Here is a 16,408-nt window from a genome sequence, read left to right on the forward strand (position 1 = left end):
AGAGCCATTACATGTTACTGCACTGTCTGATGGCCTTCCTTATTCTCTCTGTGTCTCTCCCTCCATTTCCTTTCTGCCTCTTTTTCTAAACTTTACTTCACATTATCCTCTTTTTTTTCTCACTTTCTCTGCATTTTCTTTTGTCTATCTCCCACTCATCACCCTTTTCTTCTCTCACATTATTCACAATCTCTTCTTCCTGACACCTCTGCTCCCACCCTCTGTTCTTGTACATCTTGTCTTCCATCTCTATTTCTTTCTCTTCCTCTCTCTCTCTCTCTCTCTCTCTCTGCTGCCATGTTGTGGTGGTGCAGCGACCTGCAGCCGCCGTTGGACAGAGTGAGGAGTGCCAGCACCACTTGTCTGAGACCAGACACCAACTTTCACTCCCCTGACAGAGACAGGTATAAAAAGAAATCCACACATTTTGAATGCGGGTCATGAATCAAGTGAATTTAATTTGCACAAGATTCTGATATTTTGTTCAACAGATAAATACAGAAACGGAGATTATAGACGCTGCTTTTTTTACAGATCAGTTTTTCTGGACTGCATGATTGAATCATTCAACATTTTGGGTTTAGGATGCTGCATGTTTTCCCGCCCGTCATGTGTCCCTTTCATACATAAAGGAATTTGCATTGCACACTTCCATTGGAAAACATTTACCTGCTGTTTGAATTTGGAAGTAGTTGGGTGAGAAGATGTTAAGTACGGTAAAGCTGCAGCCAACAGACAGTTAGCTTAGCTTAGCACAAATATTGATGACAGTGAGTCTGGCTCTGCTTTTTAATTATCTTTATGCTAAGCTAACTGTTTCCTTGTCTCATCTGCCTTTCAGCAAGAAAGAGATCAAATGTATTTCCCAAAATGACACACTATTTCTTAAGATAAATAGATAAACAGCATTAATTCATTTCCAGTACATTTACCACTTTGTACCAGCCAGTCTCAGTAAAATTGTCTTCTCAGACAACAAAACTGCATTATCAATTACATGTCAAGAAAAACATATTTTCTCCTGGATTGCATTTGTTTTTGATGTGTCCCGTGTGAATTCACTGAAGTAACATATATAACTTAACTTGTGCTCGTAACTTTAGTTATGTAACAGGCATACTTATTTAAACCCAAGTCAGGATCTTTTACTAAACCTAGCCAAGTTGTTTTGTTTAAGTTTTACAACTTTAACCACGTTAAACCACTGCCTTTAATCCAGGAGAAAATATGTTTCCCTCAAAAACGTAATTGATAATGAAGTTATGTTATAACGGAACGTAGTTTTTAAAAGACAGGGTTGCTTTGTGCAGTTAGTGCTTGTAATGCTCAGATTTCTAACATAACCTTAAATGTGCCATCAGTCAAGTCAACCTTGACTGATATTGTGCCATGAAACTTAAAGAGAATAAACAATTTCAAATCCTTGACCTTCGCACACTAACAACCTCGCCCGGTGTTCCTACCTTGGGATGCTCCTCTTCCACCCTTCCGCCCCTCTAGGTGCTCCAACTCTTTGCCCCGCAAGACTCCCCCAAGCCCCAGGATCTTAGTAGAACATGTGGCCCCTGAGGAAGACAGGTACCAGGCCTGCCTCCTGCTGCTGTCCCCAGCTCTTAAAACACTATACGCTACAGCGCTGCAGCTCTGCTTGCCTGCTTGTACCTTCAAAGCCCATTCTGTAGCTTAGCGCTCAATCTAAAATGATAGCGTTGCACAGATCTTGTGTCTGTTCCTTTCCCCTGTAAATATTTGTGGTCTAAAGCTGTGTAATCCCTCTTTTATTCTGCTCCACCTGCCCTTTCTGCTGTGCGCCCATTCTGAATTTCCCCCACTTCTCTGGCTTTAAAACGCTTTCGTTTCTGTAACACTGTTGCTGGTAGGAAAATGTTTCTGGAATGTGCAATTCTCAGCTCTGTTGCTTTTACAAACCACAGAAACCAAACCATAAAGTCTCAGCTTGTACCTTTTACATTATATCAAACACATCAGTCAGTATTCACTTTTTCCATTCTGTGGGTCGTCACTCTCCATATTTTCATTTTTTAATTTTCTATTCCTCTCTACTACTCCTCTCTCTGTGGTTGCTGTTTGCTAAAACAGGCAGTGTAGCAATTCATCAAGTCCAAACTGTCACAGGGGCAGCAAAAGAAGCCTGGAAGGGGACAGGTAAGATCATTCATTCATTCCTTCACTGACTCACCTTATTTAAACTCTTCTCATTACTGCTGCTTTTTCTCTTCTTGCCTGAGGGATGATATCTACCGCCTGTGACTGGTTGTTGTTATTGACTGGTTATTGATTTGTTTTCCTTCTTTTAAGTCACGGCTTGTGCAGTATGTGCCCTTGAATAAGCTCCCTCTTAACACTATGCAGAAACACATTGGAAACATAATGGAGAATAATCCTCTTCTGATTCAGTATTACCATTCATTTGTTACAAATAGAGTACAAATGTTTAAAGGTGCTAAATTCAAAATTCAGAGCATATATCTTGAGGGATTGCCTTCACATGGCTCTCAGTATGGCGACTAAGTCGGCAGTCAACAGCGTACGGTGCTAACAGCATTAACTGTGCAAACAAAGACAACAGTGCTGAGGGTGTTTACCTGGGGGAACCGGAGGGTTACACTTCCGCGACTACAACTCATCAGCTGTAACCACCGAGCAGTGCAGAGTGGCGGCGATTAGCTAGCCAGTGGGGCACACACGCTAGGACTCACATGCACAAACAGCTCAGATTACAACACACAGAGGGAGAGCAATTTCATTCTCTGTTCAGGTAGACATTGTTCTATCTTCACATTGCAAATAGTTGTTTGCTGCTATATTCATGCTCTGAATGTCAAATTGAACACCTTCAAAGTAAATAAGACATTTTCAACGTCCATTGTTTATAACTCAGGAGCACCATAGGGTTGTGTGAGCTCACATCTACTCTTCACACTTTATGCAAACGATTGGAAGACTAATATTCCGAATACATTTATTTTGTGTGTTCAGATGATACAGCACTATTGTGTTTGTTAGGCACTAAAGAATGCGAGTATTCATCATTATTGTACTGATAGATTGGTGAAGTGATTTTGTAATTATTAATCCAATTAAAGATGACACAAAATTATTTTTGGTCTTCCATTGAGCTCTTATCCTCCACCTGTTGCTGTCAATAATAGCACACAGATTGAACCACTTTAATCCTTTAAATATTTTAAGCATCTATGGGGACGCTGCTTTATCTTATGGTGCACATATATATTATATCTGTTGCAAAGTACAACAACACATTTACTTTCTTAGGAGAGGTCATTTAGACCAAACAAACAGATCCTGGTTTTGTTTATCCAACCATTAATAAGTGTTGTGCTGTATGGAATCAGGGCATGGTGTCTCTATGTTCAGCTTAAAGTTAGACTGGCTCCACTTCTACGGATCTGCTCAATGATTGTGGGTCAAACGCTTGAGTCAAATCAGAGTTTAGGTTTTAAGAATGTAAAAGGGAGCGATTCAATATTTTGCACTTCATCCACTTATTTGTAATGTCTGTAATATTATTTGTAGTGCAGGCTTTTGTTTTGTTGTTTGGTTAAATGTTGTGTTTCGTTATGTATGTGAAACATTGTACGTCTTGGGACGCAAAGCAGATTCTAGAGAAATATTCTGATAGTAAAGTTAAATCAAATCAAAGTTAACTTAAGATAAAATTTCTTTGACATAATTACTGTATTTTGTTCAGCTAAGCACTTAAGATAGTTAGTACCGGTATGTTGAAGCAGAGTGCCCCAGCTGTATTTGATTGATGATTGTTTGAGTTTAACGTCCATTGCACGCTCTCTGCATACTGCATACTTATCATTATGGACCTGTGCACAGTCTAAATGGCACACAAAATAAGTGTTGTATTAGTCTCTTTTGATTTCATTTTGCTGTATTTATAAGGTTTTATATTTTCATTTATTTTTATTTGCTGATGGCAGTCGTATCCAGCCCACCTCTATCCTGAGGGGCAGTAGGGGGAGAGGGGGCCCGTTGAGGCCCTTTGGCCAGACAGCCTTGGCTGGGTCCTGCCCAAACTCGCCGCGGCTAGACAGGTGCATGCTACAGCCAGCACTACGCCTCCACTCCGTGTGCTGATTTCCTCTATGTCACACTGAGTGTGGTAATACTGTATATGCACAAGTATCACATCACGCCAAAATATGTTTAAGTTAATTCCGAGAAATAACTACAACAACCATGTTAACTGAGGTAGTCATGTCAATATATTATACTGTTCAACAGTAGTTGATGTAGTAAATTTGGGGTTCCATCAGGTATGGAGCTGTGGATAGTAACGTTTATTTTATAGTATAGTATAGTAAAGTAACTGGGATATATAGAAATACTGTGCATACTGTCTTTAAACACACTCGGTGCCACTTCCTTTAGATCTCCTGCTCCTTTACTTATTCCGATCTATTCCTCTCCTTCCTTTGACCTACATTACTGAGCATCAGTTTATTGTCTCTGTGATTCAGTTTTCGGGCTTTACTTCAGTTAGTGATGCACACAGTTATAATGATATGTTTTTATACCTCTTCTGCTATCTTCTTGTGTCTTTATGTTCCTGTCTGTCAGAGCACACCCTCATGGTAGCCCCTCTTCTCCAATGGGGACGCCCTCATCAGGTCGCAGGGGCAGGCAGCTGCCTCAGCTCCCTGCAAAAAGCAGCAGTATAGAGCAAGGTATGTTGTCCGCAAAGATCATGTAGGTTTGATTAAAAAAGTTGGGGGACACAATAAAGTCATGGCTAATGAGTGAAGTTAGCATATAACATCATAATGCTATGTTAGTCACAAAATATACATTTTCTTCTGTTTTTGTTTTATTTAATCTTTCCCAAAAACATAAGGCAAGAGGTTTTCGTTTCTCCTTGAGTAGTCGGATGTATTTAGCCTTGAAAAGCTCCTCCAATCAGATTAGGGTAGGGCAGCCCATCGACCATTTCACAGTTTTAAACGTTAACATTCTAACTGTGTCCCTGTATATTTCCTATTCCAGTGTATGTGAATGAAAGTTCACTAAAACCCAAAACTAAAATACAAAAATATTGATAAGGCCTTGAGCAAAAGGTTGAATTGAAGTGATCTTGAAGAACAACCCATTCTCACTCCCATCTCTTCAACTATCGAGGCTTTATCAGTGTCTCTCGGCATCTGATAGCATTTAGCGTAGACGCAGCAGGCTTTTAACTTATTCCAATGTAATTATTCGACGGTCAGATCAACTGATATAGAATGAAGAGTGAGAAAGTCAGCATATGGTGGATGGGTCAAACAAACACAGGACTTTCAACCAAGGGACCGCTGTTCATGTCCTGTGTGAAACTTTAACTTATTTTACTTTACTCCTACGGAACTAACTCAAGTAACTTCCGTAACAAACAAACAATTTTCTTTCTGTCACTTGAGTGCCATCAGTACACATCATGCTCCATCTAGTGTCAGAAAGCAGATCCTGCATCTGCAAGATATTCCCTGAGGTTTCTCTTATTGGGAACACACTGATGTTTCTGATTTATTCTCCCTTGTTTTTCTATTTTTTTTTAATATAACATAAGATATTCTTCATATCTTAATCGTTTTTGTCTCAGCCCTCGCAGTAGAGGAGCGAGCCCGACAGCTGCAGATGAAAGTACATTCCTACCGGCCTTCAGCCTCCCACGACCCTGAGACGGACCTCAAGACCAAACGGGAGGTCAGCGTCTGAGTTTCCCAGTTGTTTTCAGATCCTCTCCTCCGTCTCTTGCACTTGATAAATGATTTGTACTGTATGTCTAATTCCCCTCCCCACCCCCCTCGTCTCTGTCCGTAGATGTACGCAGAACAGAGGCGTAGCAGCGACAACATGTCGGCCAGATCGTCAGACAGCGATATGAGCGATGCGTCGGCCCTCTCCCGAGCCAGCAGTGCCTCCCGTCTCAGTAGCACCAGCTACATGTCTATCCAATCAGAACGACCCGGAGGACGACTCAGGTCAGTCCTCATTAGCTGTTGGTCATATGTTCAGTTAAGATGTTGAAGGTGCTGTGGATTTCAGTCAGTGTTATATGCATGCTAATCACTGTGTGTCTTTCTGTTTTATTCCTGCATGCCAACTGCTGCATGTTTCTGTCCTTGTGCATACTCTATCTCCTCTCTCCTGACACACACACCTATACACACACACACACACACACACACACACACACACACACACATACGTTGAATGGTGGGAATCAAAACAAACTGAACTCAGATCCAAATCACTGGAGGAGGAGAGGAGGGACAGGAGGATCTCGTGGGGGGTGAATGGAGAGGAGGAGAGGACGAGGGCTGCAGGAAAGAGACAATTCTCTAATGAGTTGAAGCGCAGGAGACACACTGTAGCTGGAGACACGGGGGAGTCCAGGTAAAGATCAATAGATCACAAATGGTGAATCCACTGATGATGGCAGACGATCCATCTTCTTATTGAACAACCTGATCTGGATCCCCAAGATAGATTCCCTGAATCCCCCATTTTTTTAAGACAACAAAACACAACGAAAACTTTATAATGGCAGCAATTACAGACAATTCCTGATTGAATTACTACTAAGGAAAAAGGAGTATTTTCATGTTGCTTGCAGCCTTCAATGGGAAGTTAGAGGTTGAACTTGTAGTCTTGCTCAAGGACACTTCAGCAGAGGGTTGACTCACTCACTGACCCTCACTCACTGACACTGGGGTTGAACTTGGATCTTCCAGCTGAAAGACGTTGTCCCTTCAGTTTTTAACATGAGAATATCTGGTTGAATGGAAGCATTTCCTTAAATGTTGGACCCAGTGTCTCATTTTGTCCTTGGTCACACATCCACACATTCTAAAGCATCATCATTAAATTCTTTTTTAATTTTTAATTTTAATTTTTGGGGCGACTAAGGCACTTGCAAACATAATACTGCATAGCTTTCTGATTCATCTACATTCCACGATAACACAAGTTGCATTCTGTCAAAATGCTTTAGTTTAATTTCCAGAAATAAAGTAATGAAGTAACATTTTGACAAAATTCTTGCTGCACACATATCGTTCTTCCTGCTGATGCCTCACTTTTGGTTCTTTAAAGGCTCAGTTTTTCGGTTTGACAGCTGGTTTCTTTACCCTGTTGGTAGTGCATCCCACCATACAGCAGTGTCTCTTTGTGTTGTTTGCTAGCAGATGAAAGTCACAAGGAGGCACCGTCACACAAGTTTGTTGTTTTCCCATCCGGTGTAGGTGGGGCCTAATTGTGCTCTGTCTCTGTACAACCATTCGATTTTTAAAGTCCCGCAACCACATGGAGGTAACACACTGAATGGTCACAGAAATAAGTTGTTGAACAACACTTTTGTTAACGAAAATTGATATGTTAACAAGAGTTGATAAAAACGAAATTAAATGAAAACTTTTTTTTATGAATACACCGATTTTTTTAATTAGCATGCAGCATAAAACAAGAATAAATTGTACAAATCTGAAGTCTTCACAACGTTGTATTTGTCGAAGACTATAATAATAAATGAATATCGATTTTATAAAGCACATACCTTTAAAAATTGCAAACAAAAATATGAAACTGTAATTCAAAATGAAATGAAACCAAAACTTTGAAACATTTGCTAAAATAAATAATTAAAAGGTAGATATAAATAAAAACTCACAAACGATCCCTGCGTTCTCTTTATGTGCACACACCCTCACACACAAATGCACACACACACACATCACCGGCTGACCAGTAGCAGTGTGCTGACAGAGACAAACGACCCTATCCCAGTGGTCGTCAGTGGGCAAAGTGTTGATGTAGTGCAGCTTATTAGCTGGCTAATGTATTGAGGTCTGGGAGGAGAAGAGAGGGGGGCCCCAGTCTTAATGGCTTTAGCCCAGATCAATCCAAGTACACCGTTATAAAAGCACAGCCCCACGGCCTTTGACACACTTTCTAGAGTCAGAAGTGAGAGAGAGAGAGAGGCGGGCAGAGAGAGACAGAGTCTCTCTTTTTTATTGTTATATTTATCAATAAAATAACAAGCCCTATCACAAACATACGGACAAAAGTATAAGGATGCCCGAGTATAACCCTGTTTTCTAAAGCTGTCATCACACAAACAGTAAAAAAACTGATAATGGAGTAAGCATCCATTTATGAAAAGGGACTAATGTGGCTGATTCATAATTCAGACAAGGGACCTGTTTTTAGAGAGGAATTGGTAATCTCGTGATGAACAAGGATGGCTGGCCTTGGGCCTGTTTTCACTCAGAGTAGCATATTATTATTATGTATTCGGTGGATACTCACATCTGCTTCAGGCCAGTTTGATAACAGAAGTGACTGAGTACATACAGATGAAGGAAATATTTTTGATCTACTGCTCCTCATCAATTTCATATAATTCACTGAACGCTGCTCATGTTCGCTCTTTTGCTCAAATCAAGTAAAATTAATCTTCAGATTTTCCGCCTTTCATTTTTTCGTTTGCATATACTTAGGATCTCTTGATGTTGGATGAAAAGACGTATTTCAAAAGGTTGACCTTTAAGAATTGAACCACAAAAACTTTTTTTTCAGGATCAGCAGGAACATAATTGTCCTGCTGATGTCCATCCAACAGTTTCATGGGTATTAGTTTGGTTACATTCCTTCTTAAACTACAAAAAAGACAAAACAGCAAATATGATATGGCTACAATTTTTCGATAGGCTACCCATAAATCTAACATTGTACATATATGCATATCCATTTACATTTTGTAAAATATTGTTTGTCATTTATATTATATTTGGCCCTTGTTTTCTGTGTATGTTTGTGCAATCCCCTCTGCATGTCTCAGATCCCTCCGAGCCCTCCTTGCATGCATCCCGTGTTGTGACTGCCAGGACCCCCTCCATCCTCCAGACCTGGATCCTCCCCTCCCATCCTCTCCCACTGCTGCACGCCCTTCTCTAACCCTCCTGCAGGGGGCGGTTGAGAGGCCTCAAACCACCCTCCCCCTTTCCAGTCGTTCACTGGTTCCCGTAGACCACTGGACTGTGGCTGTTACGGGCCCACTGGGAGTAGGCGCTATGGGTGATAGGGGCAGCATAGCTGGGCTCTCCTGCAGCACTTTGACCCCCTCTGAGGGGATGGACATGCGATGGCTCATCCGAACCCCTCGGAGGCAGCATCAATCGCTGGCCAGCTTCGGCCCGCGTGTAGTGGCTAGTTTGAGAAGAATGAACTTTAGTACATGATATGATTACCAGCTTTGGACATTTAACCATAAACAGGCTGCGCTCTCCTTTTCTTGGCCCACATGACAGCAAAATTGTGTTGCATCAAAACAAGCAAATCTGTATTTCAAAGTTTTTGTAATTTAGGATATGTCATCCTCATTTATCTTTGGGATCCCAGGCTTATACTGTTATTTGATTCACTTGTGCGATTAAACATCACTCCTCAACAACAGGTAGTTTGAAACATTACAATCATGTACCACTTCTTGTCAATACTCCTGTTTTTGAAGGTACAGCATAGAATAAGTTACAGAGACCTTGATAATAGCTCTTCTCCATTACACCAGATCACAGTGTCACTCAGCGTCTTCTCTCTCAAGTCGGCAGATGCGGTCGTCGGTGGGCCGCAGCATGCTGAAGAGCTCCAGCGTGAGCGGAGAGATCTACACCCAGGAGCGCACCGACGGCAGCCAATCAGACACAGCGCTGGGCACGGTGGGTGGGGGCAGCAAGAAGAGACGCTCCAGCCTCAGTGCGCGGGTGGTGGCCATCGTTGGCAACCGTCGCAGTCGCAGCACTTCACAGATCAGCGGCCCAGGTGAGTTGCCATCGCAACCCTGAAATAGTCACTGGTGACTGTATATCTCACTAGCTATTTGTTACATGAATGTGGCACATTTGCTCCTAAAACAAAATAGGATAAACAGAAAATATTATGATGAAATGTTCATTATATTGGGGGATGACAACAGCTACTTTGACCTGTATGAGTCTGAGTGACGAGTTTAGAAGTAATTGAGATTATATTTAGGCCCAAAGAGGGGTTTGTTTGTGGCCACATTTGTTTGAATGACACCCATCACACCAAACTCTTAAAAACTGTTGTCCAGAAATTGTTGTGTGATGTTACATCTATATACAGCAGGGGTTTCAAACGACTGGCCTGAAGGCCACGAGACAAATTCATGTAGCTGGAGGCATTTTATGCCTTTATTTATGGTCAAAAGTAGACACATAACAGAAAACCAGGGGAGTAAATAGATGGGGAATGAAATGCTACCCTTTCTAGATGCAAACTGGGGAGTTTTGTCCTGAGGAGCAGACTGTCGTGAAGCACCACAAAATGCAAGTGTCCTCTTGTTGTGGAAAAGACAAACCTCTACTGCCTTAGTGCTTTTTAATAAAGAAAAACAACCAAATAATATGTTTCAGAACATCTTGACTGAGCAGCTTCGCTCCCAGTCCCCAAACAGTGTCTGGCTGGTCTGACTCCAGCATGCACTTTTACCACTGAGACTCACGATGAAAGCCAAACACTGTACTCCTCCTTCTTTGTAGCGGACATGAAAAGCTTTTAGAGAACATTAAGCCTAAAGGGGCCTCTCCTCCTGATGTAGAGAGGGGAGAGAGGAAGTAGAGATAGTGCAAAGATAAACCTTCATTTCAAAAAAATATTTGTTTTTCATGATAGATGAGAGAAAAAGCAGGTACGGGACTTATGCTCAAGGATGTAAAAAATCATCTCATGCTAAGAATACACAAGGGATGATGGGAGGCTCAGAAATGCAGCTACATTTTTCTCTGCACCATTCATACAAATATTATCAGTTGGAAGTTGGACGCATCCCAGTCCAAGATGCCACACGCTGTTTACTACTGATTACCAGATTCAGCAGGACATGGGTGTGTCTTTGGCAGTGCTTCAGAAAGAGAGATCATGATGTCCTCAACTGAAGCTCTAGGCTGCCATGTCATTTTCTACTTTTTCATTCCACGAGTGAATTGCTTGATATGAAAAAGGCTATGCCCCGTTAGTGATGTGCTCTGGAAGATGGGCAATTTCCCTACAATCTTTGTTGTTACCTAATCACATGGGTTAAAGGAAAACATTTTCTTAATCTGTGATTTGTCACGTTCTAGATGAAAAATTGTGTTGGGTTTAAAGGGGCACTGCACTGATTTTACACATGGAGTTCAGGTTAAATGTAATGTGGGGCACTCTGCAGCCTCTGAAAACAGCTGTATAATGTGTGGCTCTGGAGGAATGTTCTCAAGTCTGAAAAAATAACCGTCAAAAAAATGTCACTTAAAGACAGGATACCCACAAACGTTCTCTTAAACCTCTGTGATTTTCTGTTCTAAAAGAAACACTTTTTGGGGTATCAGTAGTGAAACGATTTAAAGAATCGTTTGATATTTTACATTTTTCAGCTGGCTTAGTTTAGAATATTATTTAGCATAAAGACGTGGGCGTGGTAATGATCTTCTCATCTAACTGTACTGTAACTGTAACTGTAACTGAAAAAGCAAGAAAGCGAATAAGCGTATTTCCCAAAATAGAGAGGAAATTTGCCACCTTTGGTGTGGAAATCCACTCAGTGTTGATGGTAAATGTAGTCAATTGGCAGTGTGTGCTATATTGACGGAGTAAGCTGAAAAAATCTGTTGTATTTCCTGCATCCTGGGCCGTCATTTGATGTGACAGTAACATAGTTAGATGCAAAGAAGAACTACAGGCTGCTACTTGAGCTTGGATTTTGTCCATATAATACAATATAAGCACGCACTGAGGAGTTTATTTGTTAAATTGACTACATGTACCATCAATACTGATTGGATAGCCACATAAGAGGTGGTGACATTTCCCTTTGAAGGACCTATATGGGATCTATTAGCAGAAATAGATTATGATATTCATAAATGTGTTTTCATTAATGTTTTTTTGTCACCTGAAACTTAGAATTGTTGTGTTTTCGTTACATTAGAATCAGGCCTTCATATGTACATCGGGAGCGGGTCCTCTTTACAGGTTCACTGGCATGTGTCTACAGTAGCCCAGAATGGGCAAACCATACACTGGCTCTAGAGAGCCTTTTGGGTTTTTATGTCACCTGAAGGCCACTGTAGTTTGTCAACAACCTTGTGAAACTGCAACCTTGAGCAACGTGCAATCTGACCCCACACCGTGGCCGCCCAATCTTACACACTGTCCCTTTAAGAATACGACTTGAATCATAGTATTGTCTTTTGAGGGTTTTCAAACAGACCTTTAAGGAAAAATAGTTGCTGTCAAGCATTAACAATAGATGCATCTTTTGAATTTTAGGCACAACTGATTTCATCAATGCTGTTTTTCAACAGACTTGTACCTTCATGTACCCTCCTTCTACTGTAAACTGAATGAGCATGAGACACATCTGCACATTTTGTCTGTTGAAATAAATAACTACAACACCTCTGACTACAACATTGTGACGAATCCTGTCTGTACTCTTTTATCCAGAAGGGAAGAGTAAGAAGGAGAAGGGTGCACCTATCCAAAGGAGCACAGAGACCGGCATGGCAGTAGAGCTGACCAGGAACATGAGCCGCCAGCCCAGCAGAGAGTCCAACAATGGCAGCATGAACAGCTGCAACTCTGAGGGGAAGTCAGTAAACCAACCACTTCCTTCTTTAATCAACCATCTACACACACTCTGTACCAAACGCCCTCCGTTATCATTTTTTCTCTCTTAAAGGAGAATTCCAAATGATAGTGTAATTATATCTGTTATATTTCCACCTGTGTTTTAAGGCTGCAATGTTAATATATATATTTTTTTCATCAGTTTCAAACAGCAAATGCTACACCGTTAAAGCTACTGTAGCTGCTGTCACACCCAACTTAACCACCCTGAATAAAATGACGTGGATGTGACAGTTTGTATGCCAGCATGTTGTGGATTATATCCAGGCGTACACCTACAAATCTCGGCATGTACGTGTCAGGCGACTGACGGTAAACAGCAATATAATGAGCACAGATTGAAAAAAAGCACCTGGGCTCATTTAGGCAAAGATAAAACACATGTTTTTAGTGAATCAAATTGAGGCCTGGTGTTTTCTGTGATGGATTCTCTTGTTTTGGCACTTTTTGAGATTGTTTTTCATGCTTTAAACAATGAAGCAAAAGGGTTCTCCTGAAAGCAGCAAAATGTGTTCTGAATCCTCAAAGTATTCTGACTGTGTGGGGATAATTGGCCATTGTGTTGTGATAATTAATTCATGTTTACGTGCTTTCTGTGTTAGTTTGATCTTCTCGGGAGTCAATGTGGGTGCCAGCAGTCAGTTCAGTGATTTCCTGGATGGCTTGGGACCGGCTCAGCTAGTGGGAAGACAAACACTGGCTACTCCTGCAATAGGTAAGATACTGATGATACTCTTCTCTTTTGTATTTTCTATTTTTATGTTCTCTTATGTGTTTGTTTGTATATGTTTTTTAATAATTAATTTATCTTTTTTTCTTTTCAATTAATTATTCCTATTCTTTTGCATTTATAATATATATTTTGGATATTCATTTTTTAGTATACATGTGTAGCTTTTATTTTATTTTTCAATTTCCTATTTATTATGTTATTATTTACACAGTAATTGTTAATTATTTCATTTTTGGTTTGAAGTTAAGACTGTTTCACACACTTGTGTGCTAACCTTTTGATACCCAGGAAGAAAATTTAGGTGAACTCAAATATAATAATAACAATAATAATAATAATAATAATAACAATATTAGATTAGATATGTATTTAATGTAATGTTATATTATATGCACTATATGTAACTAGAAACTATCTACTGCAACGGTACAAGATAATTGATGATGTAATAATATAGTGCAATATAATTAAATATCAAGTATGCAATATACTAATATTGTATAATATTGTTAACTTGTTATACTTGTGGTAACCATTGATCTCTTGCTTTCATATGACAACAGTCTTCTTTTCACTTTTCTGTGCTTCCCAGGTGACATCCAGATTGGTATGATGGAGAAAAAGGGTCAGCTGGAGGTTGAAGTTATCAGGGCTCGAGGACTCGTACAAAAGCCAGGATCCAAATCCCTCCCTGGTGAGAACCTGACCATCCTTGAGATACCAAAAAGCAACTAATCACTCCCTCCCTCTCAATATATCAATCATTCAATCTTCAGATTAGGATATAGTATATACACTCTACAATCAGTGAAATCCAGTAAATACACCCAGCCAAAGCTTGCTCTGTACTTTCCCTTTCCATAATGATGCAACCAGCTGTGAGATCTGATCTAGATTGTATTGGAGAGTCGCTGTGTTCCCCACTAATGGCTTTTTTATTGCTTTGTCTCTGCCTTCAGCTCCATATGTCAAGGTCTATCTGCTAAATAATGGAGCGTACGTAGCCAAAAAGAAAACCAAGATTGCACGGAAAACACTTGACCCACTGTACCAGCAAGCACTGCTATTCGAGGAAAGCCCACAGGGAAAAGTCTTACAGGTGAGCCCTCACCATATTTCTCTTCATCACAAATGTAAATGTTTTATTCCAAATTCATAATGATTAAATATTGTATAGTAGAAGGAACTAGACTGCTGTGTAATTTGACAGAAAATATATTTTCTTAAGGTGATTGTATGGGGCGACTACGGCCGCATGGACCATAAAAGCTTCATGGGAGTTGCACAAATCCTATTGGAGGAGCTGGACTTATCAAGCACAGTCATTGGCTGGTACAAGTTGTTCCCCCCGTCATCCTTGGTCGATCCGACACTTGCCTCCCTAACGCGACGGGCTTCCCAGTCGTCACTTGACAGCTCCTCTGGACCTCCTGGAGTCCGATCCTAGTGGACCAACAGCTCTACACCTCTCGACAAGTAAAAAACTCATGAAACCTACTGTAGAGAGAAACTAACAAAAACAAAAAGATGGCGGAAATGTAGAGCAACAACAACAATCAGAAGCATCACAACCAGAAAGCTTTGTTGAGATCTGACAATCACTCCTGTCGTGGTTCATTTTGTCTGTTGTATGGAGCGCCACATTTCAGTGTTTCATATCCATTAAGAAAATATTTTTTCTCTGTGTATGCTGAAGAAGCAGGGCTGTCGACAGACAACAAGAAGTAGCTCTCGAGACGGGAGACGACAGAGAATCAAATGAAGCAGGGTGATTTTTAACTGAATCAACAATAGCAAAGAAATATACGTTAAGCATCGGAATGTATGGACTCCAGACAGAGATAATCACCCTCCACACCTGCAGGTGGCGCAGTCTTCTCTGCAGTGGCCTCCTCCAGAACCCCTACAGACTGCCGGCACTCCTGCCTTCAAGCAGGGCGCTTGCGCGTGGGTATTCAGTCTGGAAGCACAGGGCCTTCTTCTGGTGCCTAGACCATGGAGCCGCATCACTGGTCCCTCTCTCTGTTGAAAAATCCTCTTTTCAGTATGTTTACCGTGGCTGCTCTGAAGCCACACTGTTTTAGCGTGTTTGCTTTCTCGTCCATTTCTTTTCCCTTTGTTACTACCGGCACAAAATGTTTTTATAGTACGTGAAATGCTCATGATAATGTTGTCAGTCTGGTGTGTGCATGGAGAGAAAAAACAAAACACAAGAGATAAAAAACTATTAAATGTCTGCAAGTGTTATGCAGGGGGGGGGGGGGGGGGGCGGCGACTAGTGATGATGACACAGCTTCGATTTTTACACTTGACAGTGAGATTAGCGCGCAGCGTTGTTTTCCTCGTTTCACCACTGGCAAAGGTCCAGGCCAGTCGTCTTTGTAGAGATGTATATTAAGCCTCCCAGGAGGTTGACCAATAAATACAATTTATGTCACTTTGAAATATCACAAGGGTTCAACATCACTGTAAAAAATACAAAAACGCAAGAGCAAGGACCGTCTAATTTTTCACATTTTTTGGGGAGTGCATTCCCTCACCCCAGCACGTTTTTATCCAACCCTTAGTTTACATTATTTTAAAATTTAAAGAAAAGCACAAGAGCTTGATTTTTTACAACAAAAAGTTTAACTTTTTGAAAAAAAACAAAAACAAAACATGTAGTTAAAAAAAGAGAGAAAAAGCAACAATCCTGTCACTGGTTCCATTCATTTCTTAGTCAAGTTGTTAGGAAACAGACAAATAAACTGAAAAATAAGAGTCACACACAGTTTTGCTTGTGCATCTCTGTGAATGTGAGAGTAACCAATCAGGCTAATCTGTTGGGACACCATCACCAATGCTCATCCTCTGTTCGGCCCGCAGACTCCTCCCAGCAGGAACAATTGCGTGGCCAGCATGACTTTGGAACCTGTTCCAAGCTGCATGCACATTTTTGTCAAACAAAACAGATACAGA

At 40.8% G+C, this 16,408-nt stretch overlaps 1 protein-coding gene across 9 annotated transcripts in view; it reads left to right on the forward strand.

Annotated features, from left to right (window-relative positions):
* rims1b (regulating synaptic membrane exocytosis 1b) overlaps nt 1-14,897 on the forward strand; it is a gene marked incomplete at both ends in the record, with an annotated part of 66,798 nt that extends 51,901 nt beyond the window's left edge. For 3 of the 9 annotated variants that reach the window (XM_079279036.1, XM_079279038.1, XM_079279040.1), the window contains 13 exons: nt 315-404; nt 2,101-2,166; nt 3,975-4,088; nt 4,615-4,721; nt 5,630-5,733; nt 5,851-6,011; nt 6,274-6,426; nt 9,632-9,849; nt 12,535-12,679; nt 13,320-13,432; nt 14,043-14,144; nt 14,410-14,549; nt 14,679-14,897. In XM_079279036.1, coding sequence (XP_079135162.1) covers nt 315-404; nt 2,101-2,166; nt 3,975-4,088; nt 4,615-4,721; nt 5,630-5,733; nt 5,851-6,011; nt 6,274-6,426; nt 9,632-9,849; nt 12,535-12,679; nt 13,320-13,432; nt 14,043-14,144; nt 14,410-14,549; nt 14,679-14,897 — 1,732 coding nt within the window. Of the gene's footprint in view, nt 1-314; nt 405-1,500; nt 1,579-2,100; nt 2,167-3,974; nt 4,089-4,614; nt 4,722-5,629; nt 5,734-5,850; nt 6,016-6,273; nt 6,427-9,631; nt 9,850-12,534; nt 12,680-13,319; nt 13,433-14,042; nt 14,145-14,409; nt 14,550-14,678 lie in introns of all 9 variants that reach the window. The other 6 variants (XM_079279035.1, XM_079279037.1, XM_079279039.1 and 3 more) reach the window with 5 other exon arrangements.
* Nucleotides 14,898-16,408: the final 1,511 nt, after the last annotated feature.

The sequence above is a fragment of the Melanostigma gelatinosum genome (assembly GCF_949748355.1).
Source record: "Melanostigma gelatinosum genome assembly, chromosome: 11".
NCBI classification, from domain to species: Eukaryota; Metazoa; Chordata; class Actinopteri; order Perciformes; family Zoarcidae; genus Melanostigma; species Melanostigma gelatinosum.